This window comes from Hemicordylus capensis, chromosome 3, assembly GCF_027244095.1.
Source record: "Hemicordylus capensis ecotype Gifberg chromosome 3, rHemCap1.1.pri, whole genome shotgun sequence".
Classification (NCBI taxonomy): domain Eukaryota; kingdom Metazoa; phylum Chordata; class Lepidosauria; order Squamata; family Cordylidae; genus Hemicordylus; species Hemicordylus capensis.
Window position 1 is genome coordinate 242,315,105 of NC_069659.1, and position 24,361 is coordinate 242,339,465.

Sequence of the window (24,361 nt, forward strand, 5' to 3'; positions counted from 1 at the left end):
GTTAAAGCATTTTAAATGAATAATTAGGCTCAGTTATAGTACCGCTGAACTCCAAGCCTACTAATTTGTTACACATCACATTTGTTGCAGAAGATACAGAAAATGAACTAAAGGCCCTGCTGAGTTCAATTTTTATTCATTCTGAAAATGAACGCAGACCCATACTGGAACTCCAACCGTAGTTTGGCCACCGCTGCTACAGTTGGGCTATTTTAATAGAAATCCACAGTATCTCCCTAATAAAAACTCTTCTTTAGAAGAAGATAGAGGCTGTAACCCCATTTTTTTCAGAAGAAGATAGAGGCTGTAACCTTATTTTTACATTTAAGCATAATCTTATTCTAATTAATGGTGATGCCTTTTGAAAGATGGTGATGGAAAGCGGAGATTGGTTGGCTGGTGGAGACCTCCTCGTACTAGAGAAAATAAAGTGGAATGATGGATTGGACCAATACCGCTTGACACCATTGGAGCTGAGACAGAAGTTTAAAGAAATGAATGCTGGTACGTGTTAATATTTGTGATAGTGTCTCACAGTTAGGAAGGGACCTTCTCCACAGTAGCTGGAGAACTCTGGAACTAGTTGTCCAATGAGATTCATCTGGGCCCAATTTTAAAACTGTTTGGGAAAAGATGTAAAACACATTCCCATGACATATGGCTTATCAAATCAAAAAAGCCCATCAGCCAGTATTAATGCCTGACAGGTGACTGACACCCCCTCCCACTTTTATAGCCCCAGACATGAAGCCAAACAGGAGTTTCCTTGAGTTCCCAGTAAACCAGCTATATATGGCTGTTCGTGCTGTTAAGCTTGCTCGGTAAAGCACTGAGCAGGCTGTTGCAAAGATGGGTTTTGGAGAGTTTTAAATCAAGGATGCTGATTTTCTTATTTTAAAAGTTACTTTTTTATTTTTTTGGTCGTCTGCAGCTTCGTGACAGTTTTATTATTGTTTAATAGGGCTTTGTTGGGTTGTTGCTGTTTTTGCAAGTTTTGCAACACAACTTTTGCATTTTAAAAAATAACAAGTCATTCTATGTAGAGCTGATAGATTCTACTTTCTGCTGCTTTTAACATGGTGACTTTTATTTATGGACCCCACCCTCTACTGTAAATTTGGTTTGTGTCAGCACATGAGTCACAAAGGAGTATTGCCTATACTTTGGGTGGTTACCAACTTGAACCAACATGGCAGATTAGCAAGACTATATCCCTGTCAGGGTCGCCTAATAGGACCCCCTGCCATGTGCTGTAAATTTGGTTTGTATTGGATTCTAAATCAATGGTGTAGTGACCTTGGTAGCAGCCAGTGTCTACATTTTTTGGTGAGCCACTGTTGCCACTGCCCCCCACCCCGCATGCTGCTGGTCATCCTGGCCTCCACTCAACTGCTGCAAGTGGTTGGCTGCCACTGGTCTCTGCTCACTTACAGCTTGCTTCCCTTTGTTGAGCTGTGACACGGTATAATGAAATCACCACTCAGCACCTATTACAGTGTATACCTAACAGGCACTGGGTGGTTATGTCATTTTACTGCATTGTGGCTGGCAAAGGGAAACGATCTAGCTACAGCAACGGTGGTGGTTAGCATGGCCAGCAGTAGACCAATGAGTGGGGTTCTGTGGTGATGGCAGGCAGGGTGGGGGGAGGGAGCCTGAGGCAGGGTGGCAAATTGTGGGGCTTGAAGCGATTCTCAGCAGTTCCCACAAGGTGGCTCCCGGGCAGCCTGTGTGCAGAACACATGGTTGCTCATTGGTAGATGCACCCCTACTGTAAACACAAAAGTTATTCGAGAGGAACACAGACACACGCAGAGACATGGTCATCTCATAAGCCTTCTTTCTTTTGGAAAATAAGCTAAACATGTACACTCTTTTCCACTGAAGTCAATGGGAACTCAAAGTTGCTGGAACATGCCCTAAATAATTAATTTCCTTTCACAAATAATGTTGCACCTTCATGAAATTATCTGAGTGAAAGACCTCCAAGGAGCTAAGAGTCTCCAAGTCAGAATTATGTTGATTTTAGTTATTTTATAATTACCTTGACACAAGAGGCCTTGTCCATGTGTGTGAGTGGTAATGTTTTAAGCCAAGAAATCTTAAAAATGGTTGTATTTAATGTTATATATTTAGCATACACTTTTTCTCTTGAACCATTTGGAGGTGGTTAGCCACCATTCCCTCAATCACCTTGCCCAACCATGGGAGATTGTAGACTGGCCTATAACTATTCATCACTGAGGGATCTAGGGAAAGCTTCTTAAGAAGTGGTCTAATCATTGCTTCCTTCAGACAAAGAGGCATCCTACACTCCCTCAGTGATGAGTTAATGATATCAACTAGGCCACCTCTAACAATTTCCCTGCTAAATAGAAGCAACCAAGTTGGGCAAGGATCCAGAGAACAAGGCTGTTCTGTGGGACTGATGTATGGTACTTGTCAGTGTGGGGCTAACTTGAAGCAGGGGTCCAGACCTCATGCTCTTTAGGGTCCTTAAATCTATGCTGTTGCTCAGTTTTGCATGTTCCTGATCCTTCTGCATTTTCCTCTTCTTAAATTTCAGATGCAGTGTTTGCTTTCCAGCTCCGCAACCCTGTACACAATGGTCACGCCCTGCTGATGCAGGATACCAAACGTCGCCTGCTAGAAAGGGGCTACAAGCATCCTGTGCTGCTCCTGCATCCTCTTGGTGGATGGACCAAGGATGACGATGTGCCCCTTGAGTGGCGCATGAAACAACATGCTGCAGTGCTAGAGGAACATATTCTGGATCCAAAGTCCACAATTGTAGCAATCTTCCCTTCTCCTATGTTGTATGCTGGACCAACAGAGGTATGGCATTTCCTGGGTAACAGCTATAAAAACATGGTTTTTCTGCTCTCTTTTGCTTCTTTCTATGAATGGATTCTCTTTCGACTACTATCTGTCTCTTTCTTCTTTAATATATTTCTTGATCTAACTTTTTCTCTTGTTTTCCTCCTTTAATATTGTTCTGTTTTGTTTTTAAGAATAAAAAAATAGAAATTCCTTTTTATTTATAATTGAAAAAGAAAACTTCCACCAGCTTACTGTGTTTTATAAGACCTATTTTGCTTATTATTATTATATTTTATTATTAAGAATAGTTTTTATTGTTATTATTGCCAAGCAGTACACTATTGCTCGGGGTGTTCACAACACTATTGCTCACAGCATTAATATACTGCTCATACTTCTCACATTAATATAATAGATACAATGTAAAGAAAAAGATTAATAAAATTAAACAAGTTAAAAGACCAGGCTAAAACCACATTTAAAATTACAAATTTTAAAAGTTTTTATTTAAAAGTTAATTCAAAAAACCCCTGAGAACTAAAAAACTAAAAACCTATCAGATATGGAAACAATGGTACACCAGCTGGTTGCACACCCAGACCTAATAAAGACAAGACACATGTGATTGGATGAACTAGGGCCACTTTTATTAATTAATATTACATAATCTGTAATGAGGAACAACAATTAGAGTGTGTGTACCCCCTCTATGGGTCAGCCTCATAAGGAGGACCGCCCCAAACAGGGCGAAAGACTGGGTTTTAATTCAGCCTAGACAAAATCTGGACATCATAACAACTGTGAGGTGTTAACCCCACTGAGGGGAGGCCAACCAGCCCCACCCACCCAGGCTGCAGAATTCTGAGTGGTGGGTACCAGTCAGCATCTAAGTAGGGGCGGATACCAGCCCATGGGCCGCAAAACCTACAAGGGCTGTTCCTCGGCTTGCCTACTCACCTTAAATGGTCTTCAGTCAGACACTGATCAAGACAACCTACACCAACCTGCAGTCACCAGCCACAAAAGCTGGGCAAACCTCAGTTTAGCCCTGCTTACCCCACCCATCCAAAATCCTACAAATACCGAATCGTTCCCATGATTAGCCAAATGAATCCCGTCACCTCGATACAAGGTACTGTCGTGGGTCCGGATGTCAGGGTACGAAATAACATGACCAGCCATGGCCATGACAGCTGACCAACCTCCCGATGGACCTTCCACCAGGCATGATTAAAACACTGAATCCCACCCTGGCCACGCCAACATAACCAGGAAATCATACAAGACCAAGCCAGCACAATATCCGGAAAGCGGGCAATTAAACATTGAAAATTAGCAATTGCCTGCAAAATTAAGGCCTTACCACAAAGCAGCCCAATATTGATCCCACCCAAATGCATATCTAATAGTTGAGGGATGCCATGCTTGGCAATATACTCTCATCCAGGATGGGCATGAAGAGGCTTCAAGTCATCCCACAACATCTAAGCCATTCTGCTTCAGCCACACTGGCAAGATATAACCGGGTGCCAAATGCTGGTCTGATGCAAAATATGCAACTGTGGCCAAGGATGAGAACCTGAACAGGAGATGGCAGCTGTACAACTGAAAAACATAACAGATTAGTATTTTATCAAAGCAATATTACCTGCTAATGGTGTAAAGGCTGAATGAACTGACAGCACTCAGATGAACACCAGTGCAAGATACCATCTGTTTTAAAGCAGACATTAAGACTATTCACTCAACCGGGAGTCGGGGAAGGAGAAGGCGGCACAAAAGTTACCTTCCCCCAGATGATCCAGCAACACCAGTGGTAACCACAGACCACACTCCCACATGAGCCACACTGCTGCACACAGCGCGGACCTCCAGAGGCCAGGACAATGCATCCTCCACATATCCCACAATGCACCGTGCAATGAGCATGGGATACCACTGCAATTGCGGGATACCACTATGAGACAGGAGCTCTAGGAGCCTGTCTCTGTGTGTGCTCGGGCTGCAAGCAGGCAAGCACATATATGATCCTGACATCGGGGTTAAGGATACATGTATGCCCTTCACCTCGGCTAGAGGTTGGGCTTCGAAATGGAATTAGGTGGGCGGGCAGCGCTGGGACCCACGTGGATCCTGGCGCTGCACACGAGCAGCCTAACCCAGGCTGGGCTGCCCTAGCCTAGCTTAGGCTGCTTGTGAGAACAGCCTTAATGTCTCAAAATAACCTGACAATGTTCTTTATCAGAAGTCTAAGCTCATGGTTTTTGCTAGAAGGCCTAGAGTGTTGCATTGGTCCATTGAGGGCCATCGACTCGAGCAGGTCAACATCTACAAGTATCTTGGTGTGATTCTTCACGCCAGAGGGTCTTGGAAGGCCCACATGGACCATGTAGCTAAAAAATGTAGCTAATAAAAAAGAACAAAGGAATTCTGCTGCCATTTTGAGATTTTTTCATACCAAGGGAGGTGAGGTTATATCAACTGCCTTAAGGTTATTTGCAGCCAAATCTAGGAATCAGCTTCTCTATGGTGCCCAACTTGGCCCATACCCTTCTTTTAGGACATTGGAAGTTGTGCAATCTAAATTCATCAGGGCAGTTCTTAGAGCCCCTAGATGTTCTTCTAACATGGCGCTGAGACTCGAATTGGGGATTCAGAGAATTGAAGCCAGGGTATGGATCTTAATCTTAATTTATTGTCTTAAGATCAATTTTCCCCCTCAAGGCTGGATCTGTCTGGTCCTGGCTGATGGATTTTAGTCATCTTGGATGCAAGCTGTCCAGAATAAAATTTCAGCCCTGGGTCTCTCTCAAGATTACCTTTCTCTGTGAAGTTATAACCAGGCTGTACCAGGCTGTCTGTTAGGTTATAACCAGACTCCAATTGTATTATCTTTACCTCGTCACTCAGAAGAATTTTATGTTGCTTTTTTGCTTGCAAGATAAATTTCCTTCCATTATGTACAAGGTGGCTAAGATTTGCTCTATTGCTATTAGGACTCAACAGCAACTAACTTCCTGTCTTGTCTTCTAGATTCTTGGCTCGGTTAGGATGTTGGATAACAGCTGTCTTTATATGCAAATGGGATTTGTTCTCCTTCTGATTACTATTGTTATTTTATGTATTCTTTTGTATCCGTACTTTTCTGTAAAGTTTTAAATTGCATTGCTGATCTTTGATCGCTGATAGTAATACACTAAACTAAACTAAACTTTATCAATAGAACTCTCATTTTATCAATAGAACTCTCATTCTCAGGTTCAGTGGCACTGCAGGTCTCGAATGATTGCTGGAGCCAATTTCTACATTGTGGGACGAGATCCAGCAGGTATGCCTCACCCAGAGACCAAAAAAGATCTGTATGAGCCCACACAAGGCGGGAAGGTGCTGAGCATGGCTCCGGGACTGACCTCTGTGGAAATAATTCCCTTCCGAGTGGCTGCATACAACAAAGTACAAAAGGCGATGGTTTTCTATGATCCAGACAGGTAAGTAACAAAGCAAATGGCAGCTTATCATAGGAAGCTGCCTTATACTGAGTCAAACTATTGGTCCTCCTAGATCAGTATTGTCTACAGACTGGCAGTGGCTTCTCCAGGGTTGCAGGCAGGAGTGTCTCTCAGCCTTCCCTTGGAGGTGCCAGGGAGGGAACTTGGAAACTTCTGCATGCAAGCAGGCAGGTACTCTTCCCAGAGCAGCCCCATTCCCTAAGGGGAATATCTTACAGTGCTCACATTTCTAGTCTCCCATTCAAATGCAACCAGGGCAGACCCTGCTTAGCAAAGGGGACAATTCATGCTTGCTACCACAAGACCAGCCTGGAAAGCAGTTTCTACATGAGGCTTGTCAGGTTTGTCATGACCTACATAGACTAATGTGCTCATTTACATTACAGTGGGCTACATGATGTGCAGTCTCCTGTTGACGCGAAGGGTGTGCTGCAGCTGCCGCGCCACTTCAAAGGCAGCCCCGACGAGCTAGCGATGGGGCTGCGGCACTGTGTCTTGAAGCTTCCGGGCAGCAGTGCTCCTTCCAACGACTTCCAGTGGAAAGGCACTGCTTGCTGCCCAGAAGCGCTTCAAACAGTGGCGGCCAATTAACGCGCCTCCAGGGGGGCGGTGGAGGCACCTTTAAGAGTAAATTAATTCAGTGCTCCCCTCTGCTGCCACAGCACCTGAACACTGTACAGAGCTGCAGCGTGCTGCCCAGCAGCCCCTGTGGCAGGAAGCGCCTCTGCCACTCACCTGGCCGCTGGCAGGGGCTCGGCTCCGTAGAAGCCAGGTGAGTGGTAGAGGCGCTTCCCCGCCGTAGGGGCTGCTGGGTGGCGTGTTGTGGCTCTGAACAGCGTTCAGGTGCCACAGCAGTAGAGGTGAGCACCGCATTAATTTACTCTTAAAGGTGTCTCCCGCTGCTTCCCCCCACCCCCCCGGAGGCGCATTCACAGGCCGCCACTGGCTTCAAAGTCACTATGCAGCAGCCCCATTGCTAGCTCATCAGGGCTGCCTTTCACGTTGCACAGCAACCCTGCCACATCTTTAGCATCAGTGGGAGACTGAGCACCATGTAGCCCACCACTTGGTTTCCAATTTCTCTTCTATGTAAACAGTGATATATACATAAATGTCATGAGAGTTGCTAAAAGGCCATTTAAGTTTCATGTATGAAAACACTTTCATTATTTTTGTACGAGTTTCCAGATTATCGCTGCTTAGCATTGCTCTGGCTGTGGTTATTTACCATGATCCAGTGTCTAGGAAGTGGAACTTGGGGGAGAAGGGGGAAATCATATGCATATCTGTGGCTTCGGTTTGATTTTTCCCCACTGCTAAAGAGACAGGTTGTTGTTAAAAAGAAAACTGCCTATTTGCTTCTACTTTCATGTAACTTGATGGCTCTTATGTGAAAATAATAGTTACTAATAACTATAAGTAACCGTTACTGGTTCACATACTATGCAGCATGCCTCCTGTCTAAGTGACAGGTGTGCTTGCTTCTTCTGCAGCACTGTAAACCCCGCCAGTGTGGCTTGCAAAGGCAGGGAGGCTCTGTGGCAAGTAAGGGGTGTGTCCTTATTCCCAATGGGAGTACAGCGGGAGTGCGAAAACATACTCCTTGGTAGGCACGAAGCCTCCCCATCTTTGCAAGCCACACTAGTGGGGGGTTTACAATGTTGCGGAAGCAGAGAGCACACCTTTCACTTAGGTGGCTTGCTGCACAGCATGTAAGCTGTTAACAAGAATAGTAACAAGCGTAGAGGAGGGCCTGTATATTGCAGACCCCACTGGGGACATGCAATGCTCCATTGTGCTTTTTGTCATGTCTCTGCTGTTCACACCACACAAAGGCATATGCATCTAGTCAGAGGAATGGTTCGAATGATGGTTCGTTGAAAATACCATCCATTTCTACATGCAGCAGAAACAATTAGGTTGAGAAGATGCAATTTTTATGCGTTTTATGCTTTTTTTTTTTTTGTTCTGTCATGTTTATCTTTACTTCATGGTTATCTATGACTCCCCCCAACACACACACACCTTTTTTTTTTTTTTTTGCTAGGCACAATGAATTTGACTTCATTTCTGGCACACGTATGAGGAAACTGGCTCGTGAAGGTGAAAATCCCCCTGATGGATTCATGGCTCCTAAAGCATGGAAAGTGTTGACAGAATACTATACATCCTTGGAAAAAAATAATTGATCCTATTTTTACCCAGAATTGTTCTAAGTGCTATTATACGTCATCTACTTTGAATTGTTCTACTCTTTGTGGGCATTTTCTTCTTGGGCTAGACATGTTTGCCCAATCCCCACCCCCACCCCAAAGTTACTAAGGCATTTACTCTTAATTTCAAAGGAGAGTCATAGAAAATATTTTGCTTACATTGAAAAGTATACATAGATTTGGTTATGAGAATCCAAAGCCATATTATAACTGATCTCAGCCTTTGGAGAGCTGAAAACAGTCAAGCTAAAATAATAAAATAATAATAATTATTATTAATTAATAATCAACTTTGTTAGCCACCCCTTAACAAATTGTTCTCTGGGTGGCTCACAGCACATATCATAAATAAAGGTGAAAGGAAGGCTTTTCATTCCACTTTTTCCTTCCTTCCTTCTTACCTAAATTAAAAAGTTAGTTTCATTTTCTTTTAGGGGGTTGATGACATGATTTTTAAAAAGTAATTAATTATTAAGAGCTGGTATCCTGGAACATTGGTATCCCTAATTATCTGGGATCTTTACTTATTTATTACTTATTTTTCTATGTAAACTGCTTTGAGAACTTTTGTTGAAAAGTGGTATTATATAAGTTGTAATCGTAGTAGCAGTAGGTAATCTCTTCATTTCTTCCAGTTTACTCCTGATTAATATTATGCTCTTGAAATGAAGTGAGAGACTGATGAAGTTACCTCAAAATATTTGTGGAAACCAATGCCACATAGCTTAGTTCACTTCCTACCTAAAACTAGGTCTTCATTCTGGAAGCTGATTTCAGCTTTTGCATGATGAAACCGTTCACAGAAAAGAGCTAAAAGCATTATGAATCAGAGTAAGAAATTAGTTTGAGAAGACACTATGGACGGATACCAGTTCAAGCTCCATCCCACCTCAAAAAAGCCGTTGGTTTCTTAAGCTCTAATTGACTTTTTTCTTGAATTTGTAATCCTTTTCTAGACAGTCATGAACATGTAAACATCTTAACAGATCAAAAGCTGAGATTGTGATGAATCTAAATTCTGAGCAGCTCTGCTTGGTGGCATGTGCAGCTGACAACCCAATAACTTATTCCTGGATTACTGGTGTATGGTTAAGGGTTAACTGACTACATTCCCTTCTGTCTTTACCTCAAAACCTGAATGCTGTTTTAGGAAGAAAATCTATGGTCTCCTAATGTTCCCATTGTGCAGTAATAGTGTGGTTTAGTGGCTAAGAGTTTACACTATGAATCAAGAAATCCCTCATTCAATTCTTATCTGAATTATGAACTCACTAGGTGGTCTTAAGTATGCTGTTCATTCCCTCCGCCACCTAGCTGCAGATTATCCTGAACTAATTTATTGGGTTATGGTACGGATTTCTGAGAATAGTGACTGACATTCATTCACTTGCAGGAGGATGTTGGGCTGGTACAAAACTGTTGTGTAATCACTAGCACTTGCATTGAAGACTAGTGCTGTGCAACTGCAAGCATGCTTGTGGTTGCACAACAGTTGCACAACTACAGCACGCTTCATTTATTTTCATAGGAGGTTTTGTGCTAGAGTTCGAGCACTACGCGCAAGAACTCTAGCATTATGTGCAATAGCACTTTTGCACTAATCCTCATTTTTTGGCACAATTAAGCTAAATTCTTGCACTACCACAAATTTTCTCTTTCTGTAAGTGCTCCATTGCTCTGGATTCCAGCCACTATATGTGAGCTGCTTTGAACACCCTGCGGTACTATGTAAATGCTTTCATTTTCTTTTTAAATCCTATATAGCTGCTGTTAGCCTGTGATGGGGCCTCATTCCCTTCTGCACTCTCCTGGAGCAGTTGTTATCATCATCATCATCAGTAGTAGTAGTAGTATTAGAAATATGTATACACCACTTTTCAACAAAAGGTTTCTCGAAACAGTTTCTTTAGTTAAAGGAACAAGAAGATGGTCCCCTGTCCCAAAGGGGCTCATAATCTATACGGAAACACAAGGGAGGCAACAGCCACTGAAAGGATGCTGTGCTAGGGTAAATAGGGACAGATGCAATATCCCTGCTAAATATAAAGGAGCCACCACTTCAAAGGGTGTCTCTTTGCCCATTTAGCAGGTGTTGGAAGACTGGACACAAATTGTATTTCTGATGGTTTGATGGAATCAGGATCATACCAATGTCTATGCCAGAAATCCAGGCATTAGCACTTAGTGTGGCTAATCTACTGCATTCAGTCAATGATCTCTTTGGTATAGCTTGTAAACTTCTTGTTGGAATCCTAAAGAAAAGTTTCTTGTCTTTGTGGTTGCAAAGCAGAGGTTGGATATGCAGTGGCAAACATGTTCCATGCAAAGCAGTCTGACAACTCCCGCATAATCTAGTTGCTTAAAAACCCATTGCAGCCTGTACCTTAGATTCTTCCAGAATGAGTCTTAGGCATTATAGTGTAAAAATGCAAATACCCATGAAAACTCTGGCTTTTTTTGTGCCAGCACATCAGCTGACTGTGGGGTTGTATATTAATTTTATTGAGTGATTTTTAATCAGAGAACACATGAAGATACTGAGGACTGTTTTGAAATTATGGTCCGTTCCCCTTAATCTTTCTACTGTAGTTACAATCAACAAAGGCACTTCAACTTATTTGGTTGAAAGTTAGTCGTGACTAGCCACCATAAAATCAATGAGACAAATTAGTCAGTACTGACTCAGATCCTATTGCTTTCAGTGGAACTCAGTCCTTGAGTCTCTTTGTGTGCTTGTGTAAATGTTACAAATACAAAGAGAGATGTATAACCTAAGCAATGTAGATTGTACCCTTCAGTTACAGATTATGGAATTGCAGGTGGTGGTGGTTTTCACATCAAGTGAAAACACCCTTAATTTAGCTGGTAAGCGGTTCTGGATGTTCCCCTTTAATTTGAATTCCTGTATTGTGATTGAAGAGGGGGACCCTTCCACAGGTTATCAGTCTAATTTTCAACCCAGCCGAAGTACTTGGATTTAAGACAATATCACTCTGTTGAAGTCAGTGGTACTGAATCAGTTTCATGCCCAGTATTTTTGTTTAATAGAGTTATATTTGTGGGGCAATGCCAGAGCACAGCAATATATAGAAGTGTATATACAGGTGAAACTCGGAAAATTAGAATATCGTGCAAAAGTCCATTAATTTCAGTAATGCAAATTAAAAGGTGAAACTGATATGAGACAGACGCATTACATGCAAAGCGAGATAAGTCAAGCCTTAATTTGTTATAATTGTGATGATCATGGCGTACAGCTCATGAAAACCCCAAATCCACAATCCCAGAAAATTAGAATATTACATGGAACCAATAAAACAAGGATTGTAGAATAGAACAATATCGGACCTCTGAAAAGTATACAGTGTACTGTGCTTGATTGGCCAGCAAACTCGCCTGACCTGACCCCATAGAGAATCTATGGGGCATTGCCAAGAGAAGGATGAGAGACATGAGACCAAACAATGAAGAAGAGCTGAAGGCCGCTAATGAAGCATCCTGGTCTTCCATAACACCTCATCAGTGCCACAGGCTGATAGCATCCATGCCACGCCGCATTGAGGCAGTAATTGCTGCAAAAGGGGCCCAAACCAAGTACTGAATACATATGCATGCTTATACTTTTCAGAGGTCCGATATTGTTCTATTCTACAATCCTTGTCTTCTTGGTTCCATGTAATATTCTAATTTTCTGAGATTGTGGATTTGGGGTTTTCATGAGCTGTACGCCATGATCATCACAATTATAACAAATTAAGGCTTGACTTATCTCGCTTTGCATGTAATGCGTCTGTCTCATATATCAGTTTCACCTTTTAATTTGCATTACTGAAATTAATGGACTTTTGCACGATATTCTAATTTTCCGAGTTTCACCTGTATGGTCACTGTAGAAGTTAATAAGAATAGTTTTTGATAATACAAATTTGTCACATAATAAGTTAAAGACAATTCTCATTAACATTAAGTAGGTTAAAGTTCCTAGGCAGCAGGTTCAAGTGTCCTGTCAAATTCTCCCTCCTCCTCCTCCTCCTCCTCCTCTGTGATCTGCCCCAGTTTCCTCCTATCGTTCCCCTGTTGGCCTCCCTTGTGCAGTGAGCCAAGTCAGCCCAACAGTGTGAATGTGGATCACATTATGCCCAGCAGTTGACCAAGCATTTTAATTAAATACAAACTGCAATGTTAACCAAAGAAAGGAATCTGGGCTTCCCTCTCTAGTCTAGAAGTAAAACAGAAGTAAACCTTTTAAAGATCGTGAAATACTCTGTTTATTTTCTGTGGCCATTATATAACAAACACATTTTAACAATCTCGGAATTGTATTTGAGAATGCTTTTTAAATGGTTCCAGCTTTTAAAGCTTTGGAATATTTAAGAGAAGGGAACCAAAAATGTGTATTATTGTATCTCATGTAAAATGAGTGGGCAGCTGCTGGGCAAAATACACCAGCCATTCATTCACCTGCCAGAATCCACCAGCCAGGGATCTCCAGTAAGCTGCACTGATTTAAACAGAGGTTGCACATCAGCAGTGCTTGGTGGATGGCTCCCATTGCAACATTGCTAGCTAATGTATATTAGCAATACCATAGTGCCTTTTATACCTAAGCCCTCTGGAAGGGACTTTGAAGGTAAAAGTGATCTTGCCATTTGTAATGTGATTGATTTGTATTTGAAATAATGCCAATATGTTTTTCTTTGCCTTGTTTTGGAACCTTTTTCCATTGGCTGAAATGCAGAGCAAGGATGCACCAAGAGTTCCTAACAGAACTTCCCAACTAACTGCACCAGTAAAGAAGGTAAATAGCAATCTTCATTACACTATCCCCATCCCCAGAAAGTCCTCTGTGCTACCCAATCCATTGTGCAACTCTCAGAGACATATTTATGGGTGGTACAGATGGCTTCCTTGGGAAATGAAGGGCATCAAGAATTGCTGCTTCCCTGATGCACCAGTACAGTTAGTTGGGAAGTTATCTTAGGCTGTTCTTTCACTGTACCAGCACATCCTTGCTCTGTATGTCAGCCAGTATCATTAGTCCAAGTAGTTAAATCCCATTTGCTGGATCATTCCTTTTCAGTTTTAAAGAAAGTATATATTCTGTAATATTTTATAGCATATTTATTACAGACTTGAGACTGGAACATAGGCCTTAACTCATGTATTTTGATTAAAATGACTTCTGAATTTGGTATTCCACTACTAGAATTCACTTTTAATGCCAATAAATGTTCCGTATTAAATTGTGGGGTTTCTGTGTTTTGTATTTGTCATTTCTATGGTCTGGAAGGCCTGAGCATCACTGACATAGATACTCTGTCATAGAATGTTAACAAACTGCTGCTTCCTTTAGGGAAAGTAAAGGCACACTTTTTCTGGCAAAGGGCCTAGGTACAAAGCGATCCACATGCTGTTGGGAGAAAGACAACACAGAGGCAATGGTGCTCAGCAGGTGTGTGTGTGTGTGTGTGTGTGTGTGTGTGTGTGTGTGCGCGCGCACATGCACAGCACAGAGTTGTAAAGCACCATCTTGATAACCTTTTTTTTTTAATGGTAGGATAGATTTTTTAAAAAATCTATCCTACCATTCAAAAAAAAGTTATCAAGATGGTTGATGCAAAAATAACCATGATAACCATGATGCAAAAATAATCTTGATAACAATTTTTTAAAAAGGTTATCGAGATGGTTGATGGCTGATGCAAAAATAGAAGAGCTAATAGAAACAGGGAACCCTGAGGTGACTAATACAAGAGAGGTAGAAAGTGTCACGAGAAATTAGAACCTGAGGGAAAGACAAGATAGGAGTTGAAGAAAGAGGGTTGCTACGGAACACCTCAATACAAAAGATATTCCATGGGGACACAGGAAGCTGCCTTATAATGAGGCAGACGGTTGGTCAGTCTGCCTCAGTATTGTCAACATAGACTAGCAGCAGCTTCTCCAAAGTTACAGGCAAGAGTCTCTCTCAGCCATATCATGGAGATGCCAGGGAGGGAACTTGGAACCTAGATGCTCTTCCTAGAGTGGCTCCATCCCCTAAGGGGGATCTCTTACAGTGCTCACATGTTGTCTCCCATTAAAATGCAAACCAGGGTGGACCCTGCTTAGCAAAGGGGGCAATTCATGCTTGCTACCACAAGACCAGCTTTCCTCCTGCTGTTGTCTGCTTTTCTCCATTTGCTGCAATGGGGCAAAACTGCAGTCGCACTGCTTGCACAACTGCAGGATTGGGAAAACTGTGTTTTAATTTGAAGACCTGACTAAGCAAGTATGTTCTATGATATTGCAGGATATCTAGAAACTATCCCCACCCCCGAACTGGTAATTATAATTTACCAATCTAGGGGAGAAAATCTAGGATTGTCTTTATGTCAAATAAACTGGTGGGAAAGTTTGAAAAAGTGGCTGGAGGAGCTTTTAGGAATGAATAAGTGGAGACTCCTTAATTATACACAGATCAAACAGGGAAGGAGATAAATTTTAATTATGTTTCTTTTACCCCAAATCAGTTACGTAAGGAGATCCATTTATCAATATCAAGTTTCATTTGAAAAAAGATGAGATTAATATTAATATTAATTGAGGAGATATTATAGGTGACAATAATAAATCCTAAGTACATAATTTCTGTTTGGCAAATCTTGAAATTCCAATTATGAAACACGGAGGGAGGAGAATGGATTCCCAGAGGCATCAGTACAGACTTGAACCAATTAATGGAGTAGCCAGAGAGTTGGCCAAGCTTCAAATTAAAGAAACCAAAGCAGGAATAGAAGAAGCAGAATCCTCTGTTAAAAAGAGAGTGTTGTCAGCCTATAGAGCTATTTTGTGCTCTAATCCATTAATTGTTAAAAATAAAATAAATTGTTATGCCTTTGATGGTAGGATTTTGTCTGACTGAAAGAACTAGAGGATCTAAAGCTAAATTAAAAAGAAGAAAGAAAGGATAACCTTGCCTGGTGCCTCGAGAAAGCCTGAAGGGCAATGACAAAATTCTATTGGGGGGAAATTGAGTTTGAGGCGCAGATAATAAAATGTCTATCCAGTTTATTAATTCAGGAGGAAAGTCAAATTTAAACATGACATAATTTTACAAGGACCAAGAAACTTTATCAAAGGCTTTCGCTGCATCAAGAGAGAGAACAACAGTAGGAGAGTTGTTTTGAGACAGTGACACTAGACCAATCGGTAAATGGATATTTATCTACACATTGCCAGCCTTGAATGAAACCCACTTGATCAGGATGTTATATCTTCAACAGATTGTAGGCCAAAACAAAAGCCAGGATTTTAATATCAACATTGATTAAAGAAATAGGTCTTTAACTGGCATAGTTAGATGGAACCTTGTCAGACTTAAGCAGAAATTAAATAACTGCATTGGATTGTGATAGTAGAAGAGATTTAGTATGCGGGGTCTCAGAGAGGACTGACAATAACTTTGGAAGCAGGATGTTTGGAAATGTTTTGTACTATTCTACTGGAAATCCATCATGCCACGGTCCTTAAGAGTTAGCCATATTTTTCAAAGCTAGTTGTAATTTATCTAACTGTAAAGGGAACACTAAAGCTGCTTTGCCATCAGCAGCTAAAGAGGGTAGTGAAACACTTCCAAAAAGCATAGAGAGATCAACATCATTGGGTTCAGAATCAGTAGTATAGAGCTCAGTATAAAATTTTAAAAATCGTCCATTAATGCTTAGGGGTGAGGTATGGATAGTCTGCTGGGTGTCCCAAAAATAAGAAATAACAGTACATGATTGAATTTGTTTTAATCTGTATGCTAGGAGCTTCCGTGCGCGTTCACCATGTTCCCAATACCTTTGTTTAGTGCAGGTTAGGGCCCATTCTGCCTTGGAGACCCTTTTGCTCACTCAGGCCTTTTCAATTTGTTTAACTGATTTTAAAAGAGTTTTAAAATTGCTTTGTATTGTATTTTCTTTCCCCCGTTTTTGGTCTGTTATGATTTAACGTGTTGTGTGTTTTTATTTCATGTTTTAATGTTGTGTTGTGAATCACCCATAGAAAAACAAGTCACTCACCTGTAACTGATGATCTGGTAGTGATCCATTGACATCCATTAGAAATGGGTTCTGCGCCTATGCCAAAGGCAACTGTTAGTGTGGACTACCACAGCTCCTCTCGGCGCTTGTGCCCACTCCAAGTGATCATGTGACTATTTAAGGTGGGTGGAAGTGCCAGTACTTCAGTTCCTTTGCAACCACCGTAGCAGTCAGTTTCTCGGTCACTGCAGCTGCTTCATACTGGTTCCTTTTCCATCGTGAGTTCTAGAAATAAAGATCATTATCAGACTGAAATAAAGTTTATTTTGTATTATTAACTATTAATTATTATTATTATTAGAGTCAACTTTTTTCAATTCAAATTTAACATGCATGAGATCATGATAGAGTGATGGAGATGGATTAAATGTTAGAAGAGTCTTCACTTCACTCTCCGTTTCCCATTGAGATCTATCTTGGCACCTTTTCTTATAGGATGTGAAAGATATACGTTGACCCTGAAAGCCTTATAAGTATTCCATACAATGGCTTCTGTAGGAGAGGAGCCCATATTCAGTTTTTTTTAAATCCTTCAGCTCTAACTTTCAAGGCAAACCAAAAGAGGTGTGTGCGGGGGGTGGGGGGGAAGAGGGAGAAATAAGGGAGGGTGGGTAATTAAATCTCCAGGTTTTGTTTTTTGTTTTTAACCCACTGAAAATTAGATGTATAGGGATGGTAACAAATCATTGAACCCTCCCCTCCACAAATAAAAATCCTGCAGACACACGCACACATTCACTCACTCACAAACCCCCAACAACACACATACACACCAATAGTTTTAAAGTGAAGCACATGGTACACATGTGGACAAATGTGTGGGTACCCCTCCACGAAAAAAAGAAGAACCTACAATTGTATCTGAAATAACTTGAAACTGACAAAAGTAATTGGCACCTATCATTGTTTATTCCACATTTAACAAAAACCAGACTTTTCTTTAGAGCTTTGATGCAACAGAATATTTCAAATAATAACACAAATTAAAATAGCATGGACAAAAATGATGGGACCCTAAACCTAATATTTTGTTGCACAACATTTAGAGGCAATCACAGCAAACAAGCGATTCCTGTAGCTCTCAATGAGACTTCTGCACCTGTCAAGAGCTAGTTTGGCCCATTCTTCCTGAGCAAACTGCTCCAGCTGTGTCAGGTTTGAAGGGTGCCTTCTCCAGACTGCATGTTTCAGTTCTTTCCATAGATGTTCGATAGGATTCAAATCAGGGCTCATAGAAGGCCACTTCAGAATAGTCCAATGTTTTGTCCTTAGCCATTCTTGGGTGCTTTTAGCTGTGTGTGTTGGGTCATTATCCTGTTGGAGGATCAACAGGTTGCTTACCTGTAACTTGGGTTCTTCTAGTGGTCATCTGTGCTCTTACACGGATGAGCTTTGCACCTGCGCAGAGACCACATGGGAGCTTCCAAGCTGAGAACTGCTTTTTGGCGGTAACCTTGCCCCTTCGGTATATAGGCGGCTGCGCGGGCTTCCCTCTCCAGTCTTCTGAGTCCGCAATCTGAAAGAGACTAACAGAAAAGACATGAGAAGAGGGGAGGATGGGTGGGCGTGTAAGAGCACAGCTGACCACTAGAAGAACCCAAGTTACAGGTAAGCAACCTGACGTTCTTCGACATGGTCTCTGTGCTTTACACGAATGGACGCATATCAAGCTGCACCCGTGCCATGCTCACCTGGAGGCGGGATCAGGTGAAGATAGATTGTAGTACCGCCCTGCCAAACATCATGTCTTTTCTGGCTTGGACATCCAGGGCGTAATGATGAATGAAAGAGTGCTTTGACGCCCACGTAGCCGCCTGGCAGATGACATCTAGGGGAATAGACCTGTCAAAGGCAGTATATGTGGCAACCGCTCGCGTCGAATGTGCTTTAAGAGAGGGTGGGAGAGGTTTCTTGGCGATCTGGTATGCCAGGGAGATGGTACAGACCACCCATCTGGATATGGTCTGTGCAGAGGCCTGTTTGCCCTTGTTGGGGCCAGAGTGGAGCACAAAGAGAGACTTGGAGGTTCGAAGGGTAGAGATGCAGTCGATGTAGAAGGCGAGCACCCTGCAGACGTCCAGAGTGTGGAGGCATTGAAGAACACAGGTAAGGAGATAGGTTGGGAATGGTAAAATGAAGTGACTACCTTTGGAAGGAAGGCAATGTCCGGTTGTAGGATGGCCTTTTCTTTATGGAAGGTGAGATAAGGAGGGTCAACTCTAAGAGCCCTGAGTTCACTGACCCATCTGGCCGAGGTGATAGCCGTAAGGAAGGCCACTTTACAGGAAAGGAGGTGGAGAGAAATCGTAGCCATGGGTTTGAAGGGAGCATTCATGAGGGAAGAGAGGACCAAAGTCAGGTCCCAAGCCGGGGCCATGACTGGCGGGTCCGGATAAAGGTGAGTGAGCCCTTTAAGGAAGTGCTTGACATTAGGGTGTTGGAACCATGAGGGTGTGGAGGTAGGGGAGTTAGCCACTATGGCTGCCAGGTGGACCTGTAATGATGGGATTTTAAGTCCGGCCTGCTTAAGGGATAGTAAGTAGGCACAAATATGTTGCACCAAAGCAGAGTGCAGGGGAATTTCTCTGTCCCTTAAATAAGTCTGAAAACGGGTCCATTTGTGGGAGTAAGAGGAAACTGTGGAGGGTTTACGTGAGGCTTGGACTATTCTGAGCAGGTCCGCCAGGAGGGTGGGACTATGTGCCAGGCTGTGAGGTGGAGATGCTGTAGGTCTGGATGGAGAAGGTGACCATTCTGCAGGGAGAGGAGGTGCGGGATGTCTGGGAAGCGGTGGTATTGGTGGTTGGAAAGACAAAGGAGTTGGGGAAACCAGGGCCGCCTGGGCCACCATGGGGTGATGAGGATGCAATGAGGGCGGTCCTGGGAGATCTTCTGAAGGACTCAAGGAAGAAGAGGGATTGGAGGGAAGGCGTAGATGAGACGGTCTGTCCAAGGTAGGGCAAATACGTCCCCTGGGGAATTGGGACTGATCCTGGACCTGGAACAGTACTGGTGACCAGAGGCGTAACTAGGGAAAATAGCGCCTAGGGCAAGCACTGCGCCCCTGTCCAAACAGGAATGATGGGACTTGTAGTCAACAATATCTGGAAATCCCTGTTAAAAGGAACACTGTACCATCTAGACATGGTTGTTGATCAAAACCTGAAAACATGAGCCATTTTTATTAAAGACTTAGAACTACAGTCAGGAGTTATGCGAGGATTCCAAGTGTCATTTTCTCTGTCTCATCTCATTCTTTAAAAAAACATGACTTTGTCCTAGAGGATCACCTGCTCAAATAGCCACTAGCAAAATAGGGGAAGAAGAAGGTGGTGGGGTGTGTGTGTGTGTGTGTCTATAAACCAGTGAATGATTCCTGCCAGCCTTTGTCTTATGATGACTGTTGGCTCATGATGGGGTATATGTGCATTCATCACACTAGTGCTTACTTTGACATCAAGAGGGAGGAGGATACATTAGTTTGCCACACTAGACAGAGGCATTTGCAACAGGAGCAAGACAGCCAAGTTCTGCCAGGGCCAAAACCAGCCCCTGCCAGACTAAGAAATCATTGTAATTTGCCCCTTCCTGTCACAAGCAGTGTGCTGTTCTCTTATTATTGACTCTAACTCTCAGATATCCCAGTCATGGATGGAAAATTCAGGGTCAATTTACAAGAGACACATTTTCTACATGGAAGTTTCTTCTGTGCAGGTGTTGTGCAGAAACCCATGTGTAGTGACTGCCAGGGGCATAGCAAGGTTGGAAAGGGCCAAGATGAGATTTTAAAATGGGCCCCCAGCCCCTCAAAGTCCAGGGCCTCCGCACACCCCAGGCCCCCAAGGATTTAAGTCTGATATTTCAAAATAAGTATGCTGCCTGGAAATACATTTCACTGAATACACACATGCACACTTCACAGTGATATACATTGAGTACTATATATTTGTGCTACTTTTAATGCCTAGAGCACACTAGCAACGTTAATTATTAAAATGGCCCCCTCGCTGCAGATTAGCAAAGGAGACTTTCAACCATGCAGGGTGAGCCTATGTTTGTTTTCTCAGAATTCTGAACAAATTCAGTAAAGTTTGATTCCAGGAGGTTTCTCACATGAGGCTTTTAAAGCCTTTTAACACACATCTCCTCTGGAATGGAGGTGCTGCATTCACATGTTAGCCAGAGTTACCCTGAAGTCCCTGCAAGTTATTGGGGAGCAGTTCACACACAAGAAAAATAAAATAAAATAAAATAAAATAAAAGCACAACACATGCTTCACAGTTCTCACTCAGACCTTCTGGGTTGCAAAACAACTTGAACATAAGTGCATTTATGAATGAATGAATGAAAATAAATAAAATATACTTGTTCCAGAAGTTTTTGTAATTTTCTGCCCTGAAACAAGCCACTTATAGGCCTTTTTAGATAGTTTTTGTTTTTAAAGCCAGCACATTTTTCAGTCTGTTGTAAATTAAATATTCAGAGACTTTTCAGTCTTGCCCCACCCCCCATATCAAAGCCCTATGGCAAGCAGATTTCTATAGGGGTGGGGGGACCACAAAAAGGAATTCACAGCCTACCTGGCAAAAGCTGTGCTGGATGATCTGGGCAGAGGGTCTGCTTCTGCTGCAGAGAACTCTGCCTGCTTCCTCCTTCCTGGCTTGCTTGGCCTGCCGAGTACAGGCTTCAGGGAGGCCTACTCGGAGGCCTCTCTGGAAGCCCCACCCACCCACCGATCAGCTGAGAGGCGGGAAGAGAAGAGCTCTGCAGTTTGCAGCCCTTGCCGATCCTAGGCCTCGCTGAGCAGCCGGAGCTGGAGGCAAGTGGCTGAGGGTCCCTGGGGCTGGGCAGGTGGGCAATGGGGTGGGGGTGGCAGGAACTGGCATGGCGCCCCCACCTCAGTGGCGCCTAGGGCACGTGCCCTGCCTGCCCCCCCCCCAGTTCCGCCTATGCTGGTGACATTGCGCGTTCGCCTCTGACGCGAAGAGGTCTATTTCTTGGAGGAACCAACAGCGGAAGAGGGAGCGGAGCGTGAGTGGATGTAGTTGCCACTCGTGAGACGTGTGAGTTCTGCTTAGCCTTTCCGCCGTGACATTGTCTTGTCCTTGTATGTGAACCGCCAAGGGTGTGATAACATGGTGAATGCACCATAGCCACAGGTCCATGGACAGGAACAGGAGGGGGGTGGAGGACGTGCCACCCTGTCTGTTCAGGTAAGCTTTGGCGGTAGTATTGTCCATTTGAACGAGGACGTGGGAGCCTTGTATTAGGGGAAGAAAGGCTTTCAAGGCCTTGAATATGGCCAAGAGTTCCAGGTAATTGATATGATGGGAGGCTTCGGCCGGGGTCTAGATGCCGTGGATGCTGTGATTGTTGGCATGAGCACCCCAACCATCCAAGGATGCATCCGTGGTGAGTAGAAGGGCTGGGTGGGGAGGGTGGAAGGGGGAACCGATGGCAAGGTTGGTCTTGTCCATCCACCATAGAAGGGAGTGCAGTACCCGAGGCGGAAGTGTTAGTTTGGTGGTGAGGGAGTCCTCCTGAGGAGAGAACACGGAGAGGAACCAGTGCTGGAGAGTCCTGGCCTGTAGCCTGGCATTGGGGAGGACATGGGTGGTGGAAGCCATGTGCCCTAGCAGGCATTGCACCGTACGTGCTGACTAGATAGGGTGGCAGAGAAGGTGTGTTGATAAGTCCAGGATCGCCTGGGTTCTGCGTTGAGGGAGGAAAATTTTGGGTTGCACTGAGTCGAAGAGGATTCCCAAAAATTCTATGGTTTTGGAGGGCGTGAGCTTCAATTTGTCGTACTTCACCCGTAGGCCCAGATCGGAGAGGAGGGTGATGGCCACGTGAAAGTCTCTGAGGAGGGATTGTTGGTCGTGAGCCACCACGAGCCAATCGTCGAGGAACGGAAATATCTGAATACTTTGTTGTTGCAGGGCTGCCACCACTGGGGCCATGCATTTGGTGAACACCCGGGGTGCAGATGCCAGTCTGAAAGGAAGGGCGCAAAATTGGTAAGTGTTGTGTCCTATTTGAAAGCGGAGGTAACGGCGATGCTGAGGTCTGATGGTGATGTGATAATACGCATCTTTGAGATCGATGGAAACGAACCATTGGTTCGTTTGCAGAAGGGAGATGATAGTAGGAATCGTGACCATACGGAACCAGTGGTAAGTTATGTAGGAGTTGAGGTCCCAGATATCCAGAATGGGGCAAGAGAGCCGTCCGGCTTGGGAACAGTGAAGTATCGGGAGTGGAACCCCGAGGTTTGTGGATTGTGAACTAGTTCTATTGCAGATTTTGAGGGTAGAGAGTTGACCTCTTGCAGGAGAGCCGGGGTGGGTGGAATGGGTAACGGAGGGTTGTATGGAGGGGTGGATGCAAACTCTAAAGCATACCCCATCCGCACTATGGTCAAGGCCCAGGAGTCCGTGGTGATATTCTCCCAAGAGGAAATGAAAGGGGAGAGTCTGGTGTCCCAGCAGGGCAGAGGGTGCAAGTCATTGTGCCTTGGCTGGGGGCTGAGATCCCTTGGATCAGTGTTTCATTTTGGTTCCAGAGAAGTTGGAGTGCTTTCTGTAGGGCTGATATCTGTTGGAACAAAAGGACTTGTCCTGGGATTGGTAGTATTGTTGTTTAGAGGTGTATGGCTGGCATTGCCATTTCTGTGGTTTGTAGTGGCGGGTTGAGGGGTTTTGAAGGCCCAGGGAGTGGGCTGTATTGTGCAGTTTCTGTACTTTCTGAAGGGTATCATCCATTTTCTCTCCAAAAAGGGAGGAGCCATCGAAGAGCAGATCCTCAACTCTGGATCTGGCATCTGGCATGAGACCAGAAGATCTAAGCCAGGCGTGGTGGTGAAAGGCAATGGAGGTTGCCATTACTTTGGCGGCCCCTTCAGTGGAATGGCGAATTGCATGCAGTCATTGTTCAGAGACCTGCGTGGCCTCCCGGAGGAAGACCTTAGCTGGAGCCTGTTGATCTGCGGGGAGATGGTCCAAGAATGGAGCAACATGGTCCCAGAGAAAGGATTGATACTTGGCATAGTACGCCTGGTAATTAGTGATTCTAGTCAATAAAGAAGCGATTGAATATAAGCATCTTCCAAAACAGTCTAGTTTCTTTTCCTCCTTGTCTGGTGGGGTGGAAGATGAATATCCCCTGAATTTAGAAAGGGACGATTCGACTACAATTGAATCCGTAGAGGGATGTTGCCTTAAGAAGGAATCATCCTGTTCCGTAGGTGCATGAACTTCGTAAAGGGAATAAAGCCTTTTAGATATCTGTGGGAGGGAAGACGGCTTGGTCCAACAGGCCTGGGCTACTTTAAAAATAGAAGCGTTTAACGGTACCGATAGTGATGGGCAGGTGTCCTCCTCTATTAATTGAAAGAGAGGGTGGGGTTCAGATCTGTCACCTTGGGTTAGCTGGACTCCAAGGGAAGTTGCCATATGTGAAACAAAGTCTGTATAAATACGGAAGTCCTCCGATGAAGAAATGGGCCTAGGGTCCAGTAATAGAGAGGAGGGCGAAGACCCCAGAGATATGCGTTCAGAAATGGAGGATTCCGGGCCCTCTTCATCCGAAGACAAGTCCGACGAATCAGTCAATATCGGAGGTTGAATGGGTCGAATCCAAAGCTGAGGCGTTGGCCTGGAATTGGGAGCAATAGTAGCCGTAGCTGCCTGTACTGGCGAGTTTCTAGGTGGAACCTGTGGAGGCAGAAGAGATGTGGTCCAGGGAGGCGGGGGA

At 43.7% G+C, this 24,361-nt stretch overlaps 1 protein-coding gene and 1 long non-coding RNA gene across 3 annotated transcripts in view; both read left to right on the plus strand.

Annotated features, from left to right (window-relative positions):
* Window positions 1-12,205, plus strand: part of PAPSS2 (3'-phosphoadenosine 5'-phosphosulfate synthase 2) — a 71,295-nt gene extending 59,090 nt beyond the window's left edge. For both annotated transcript variants that reach the window (XM_053306400.1, XM_053306401.1), the window contains 4 exons: window positions 369-504; window positions 2,567-2,835; window positions 6,079-6,308; window positions 8,377-12,205. In XM_053306400.1, the coding sequence (XP_053162375.1) occupies window positions 369-504; window positions 2,567-2,835; window positions 6,079-6,308; window positions 8,377-8,518 (777 nt within the window). In that variant the 3' untranslated portion in view covers window positions 8,519-12,205. The remainder of the gene's footprint in view (window positions 1-368; window positions 505-2,566; window positions 2,836-6,078; window positions 6,309-8,376) is intronic.
* Window positions 12,206-22,114: 9,909 nt separating this feature from the next.
* Window positions 22,115-23,706, plus strand: LOC128352218 (uncharacterized). Its single transcript, XR_008320263.1, has 2 exons — window positions 22,115-22,626; window positions 23,386-23,706. It is a non-coding gene; the product is annotated as an uncharacterized LOC128352218 (long non-coding RNA).
* The last annotated feature ends 655 nt before the right edge of the window (window positions 23,707-24,361 follow it).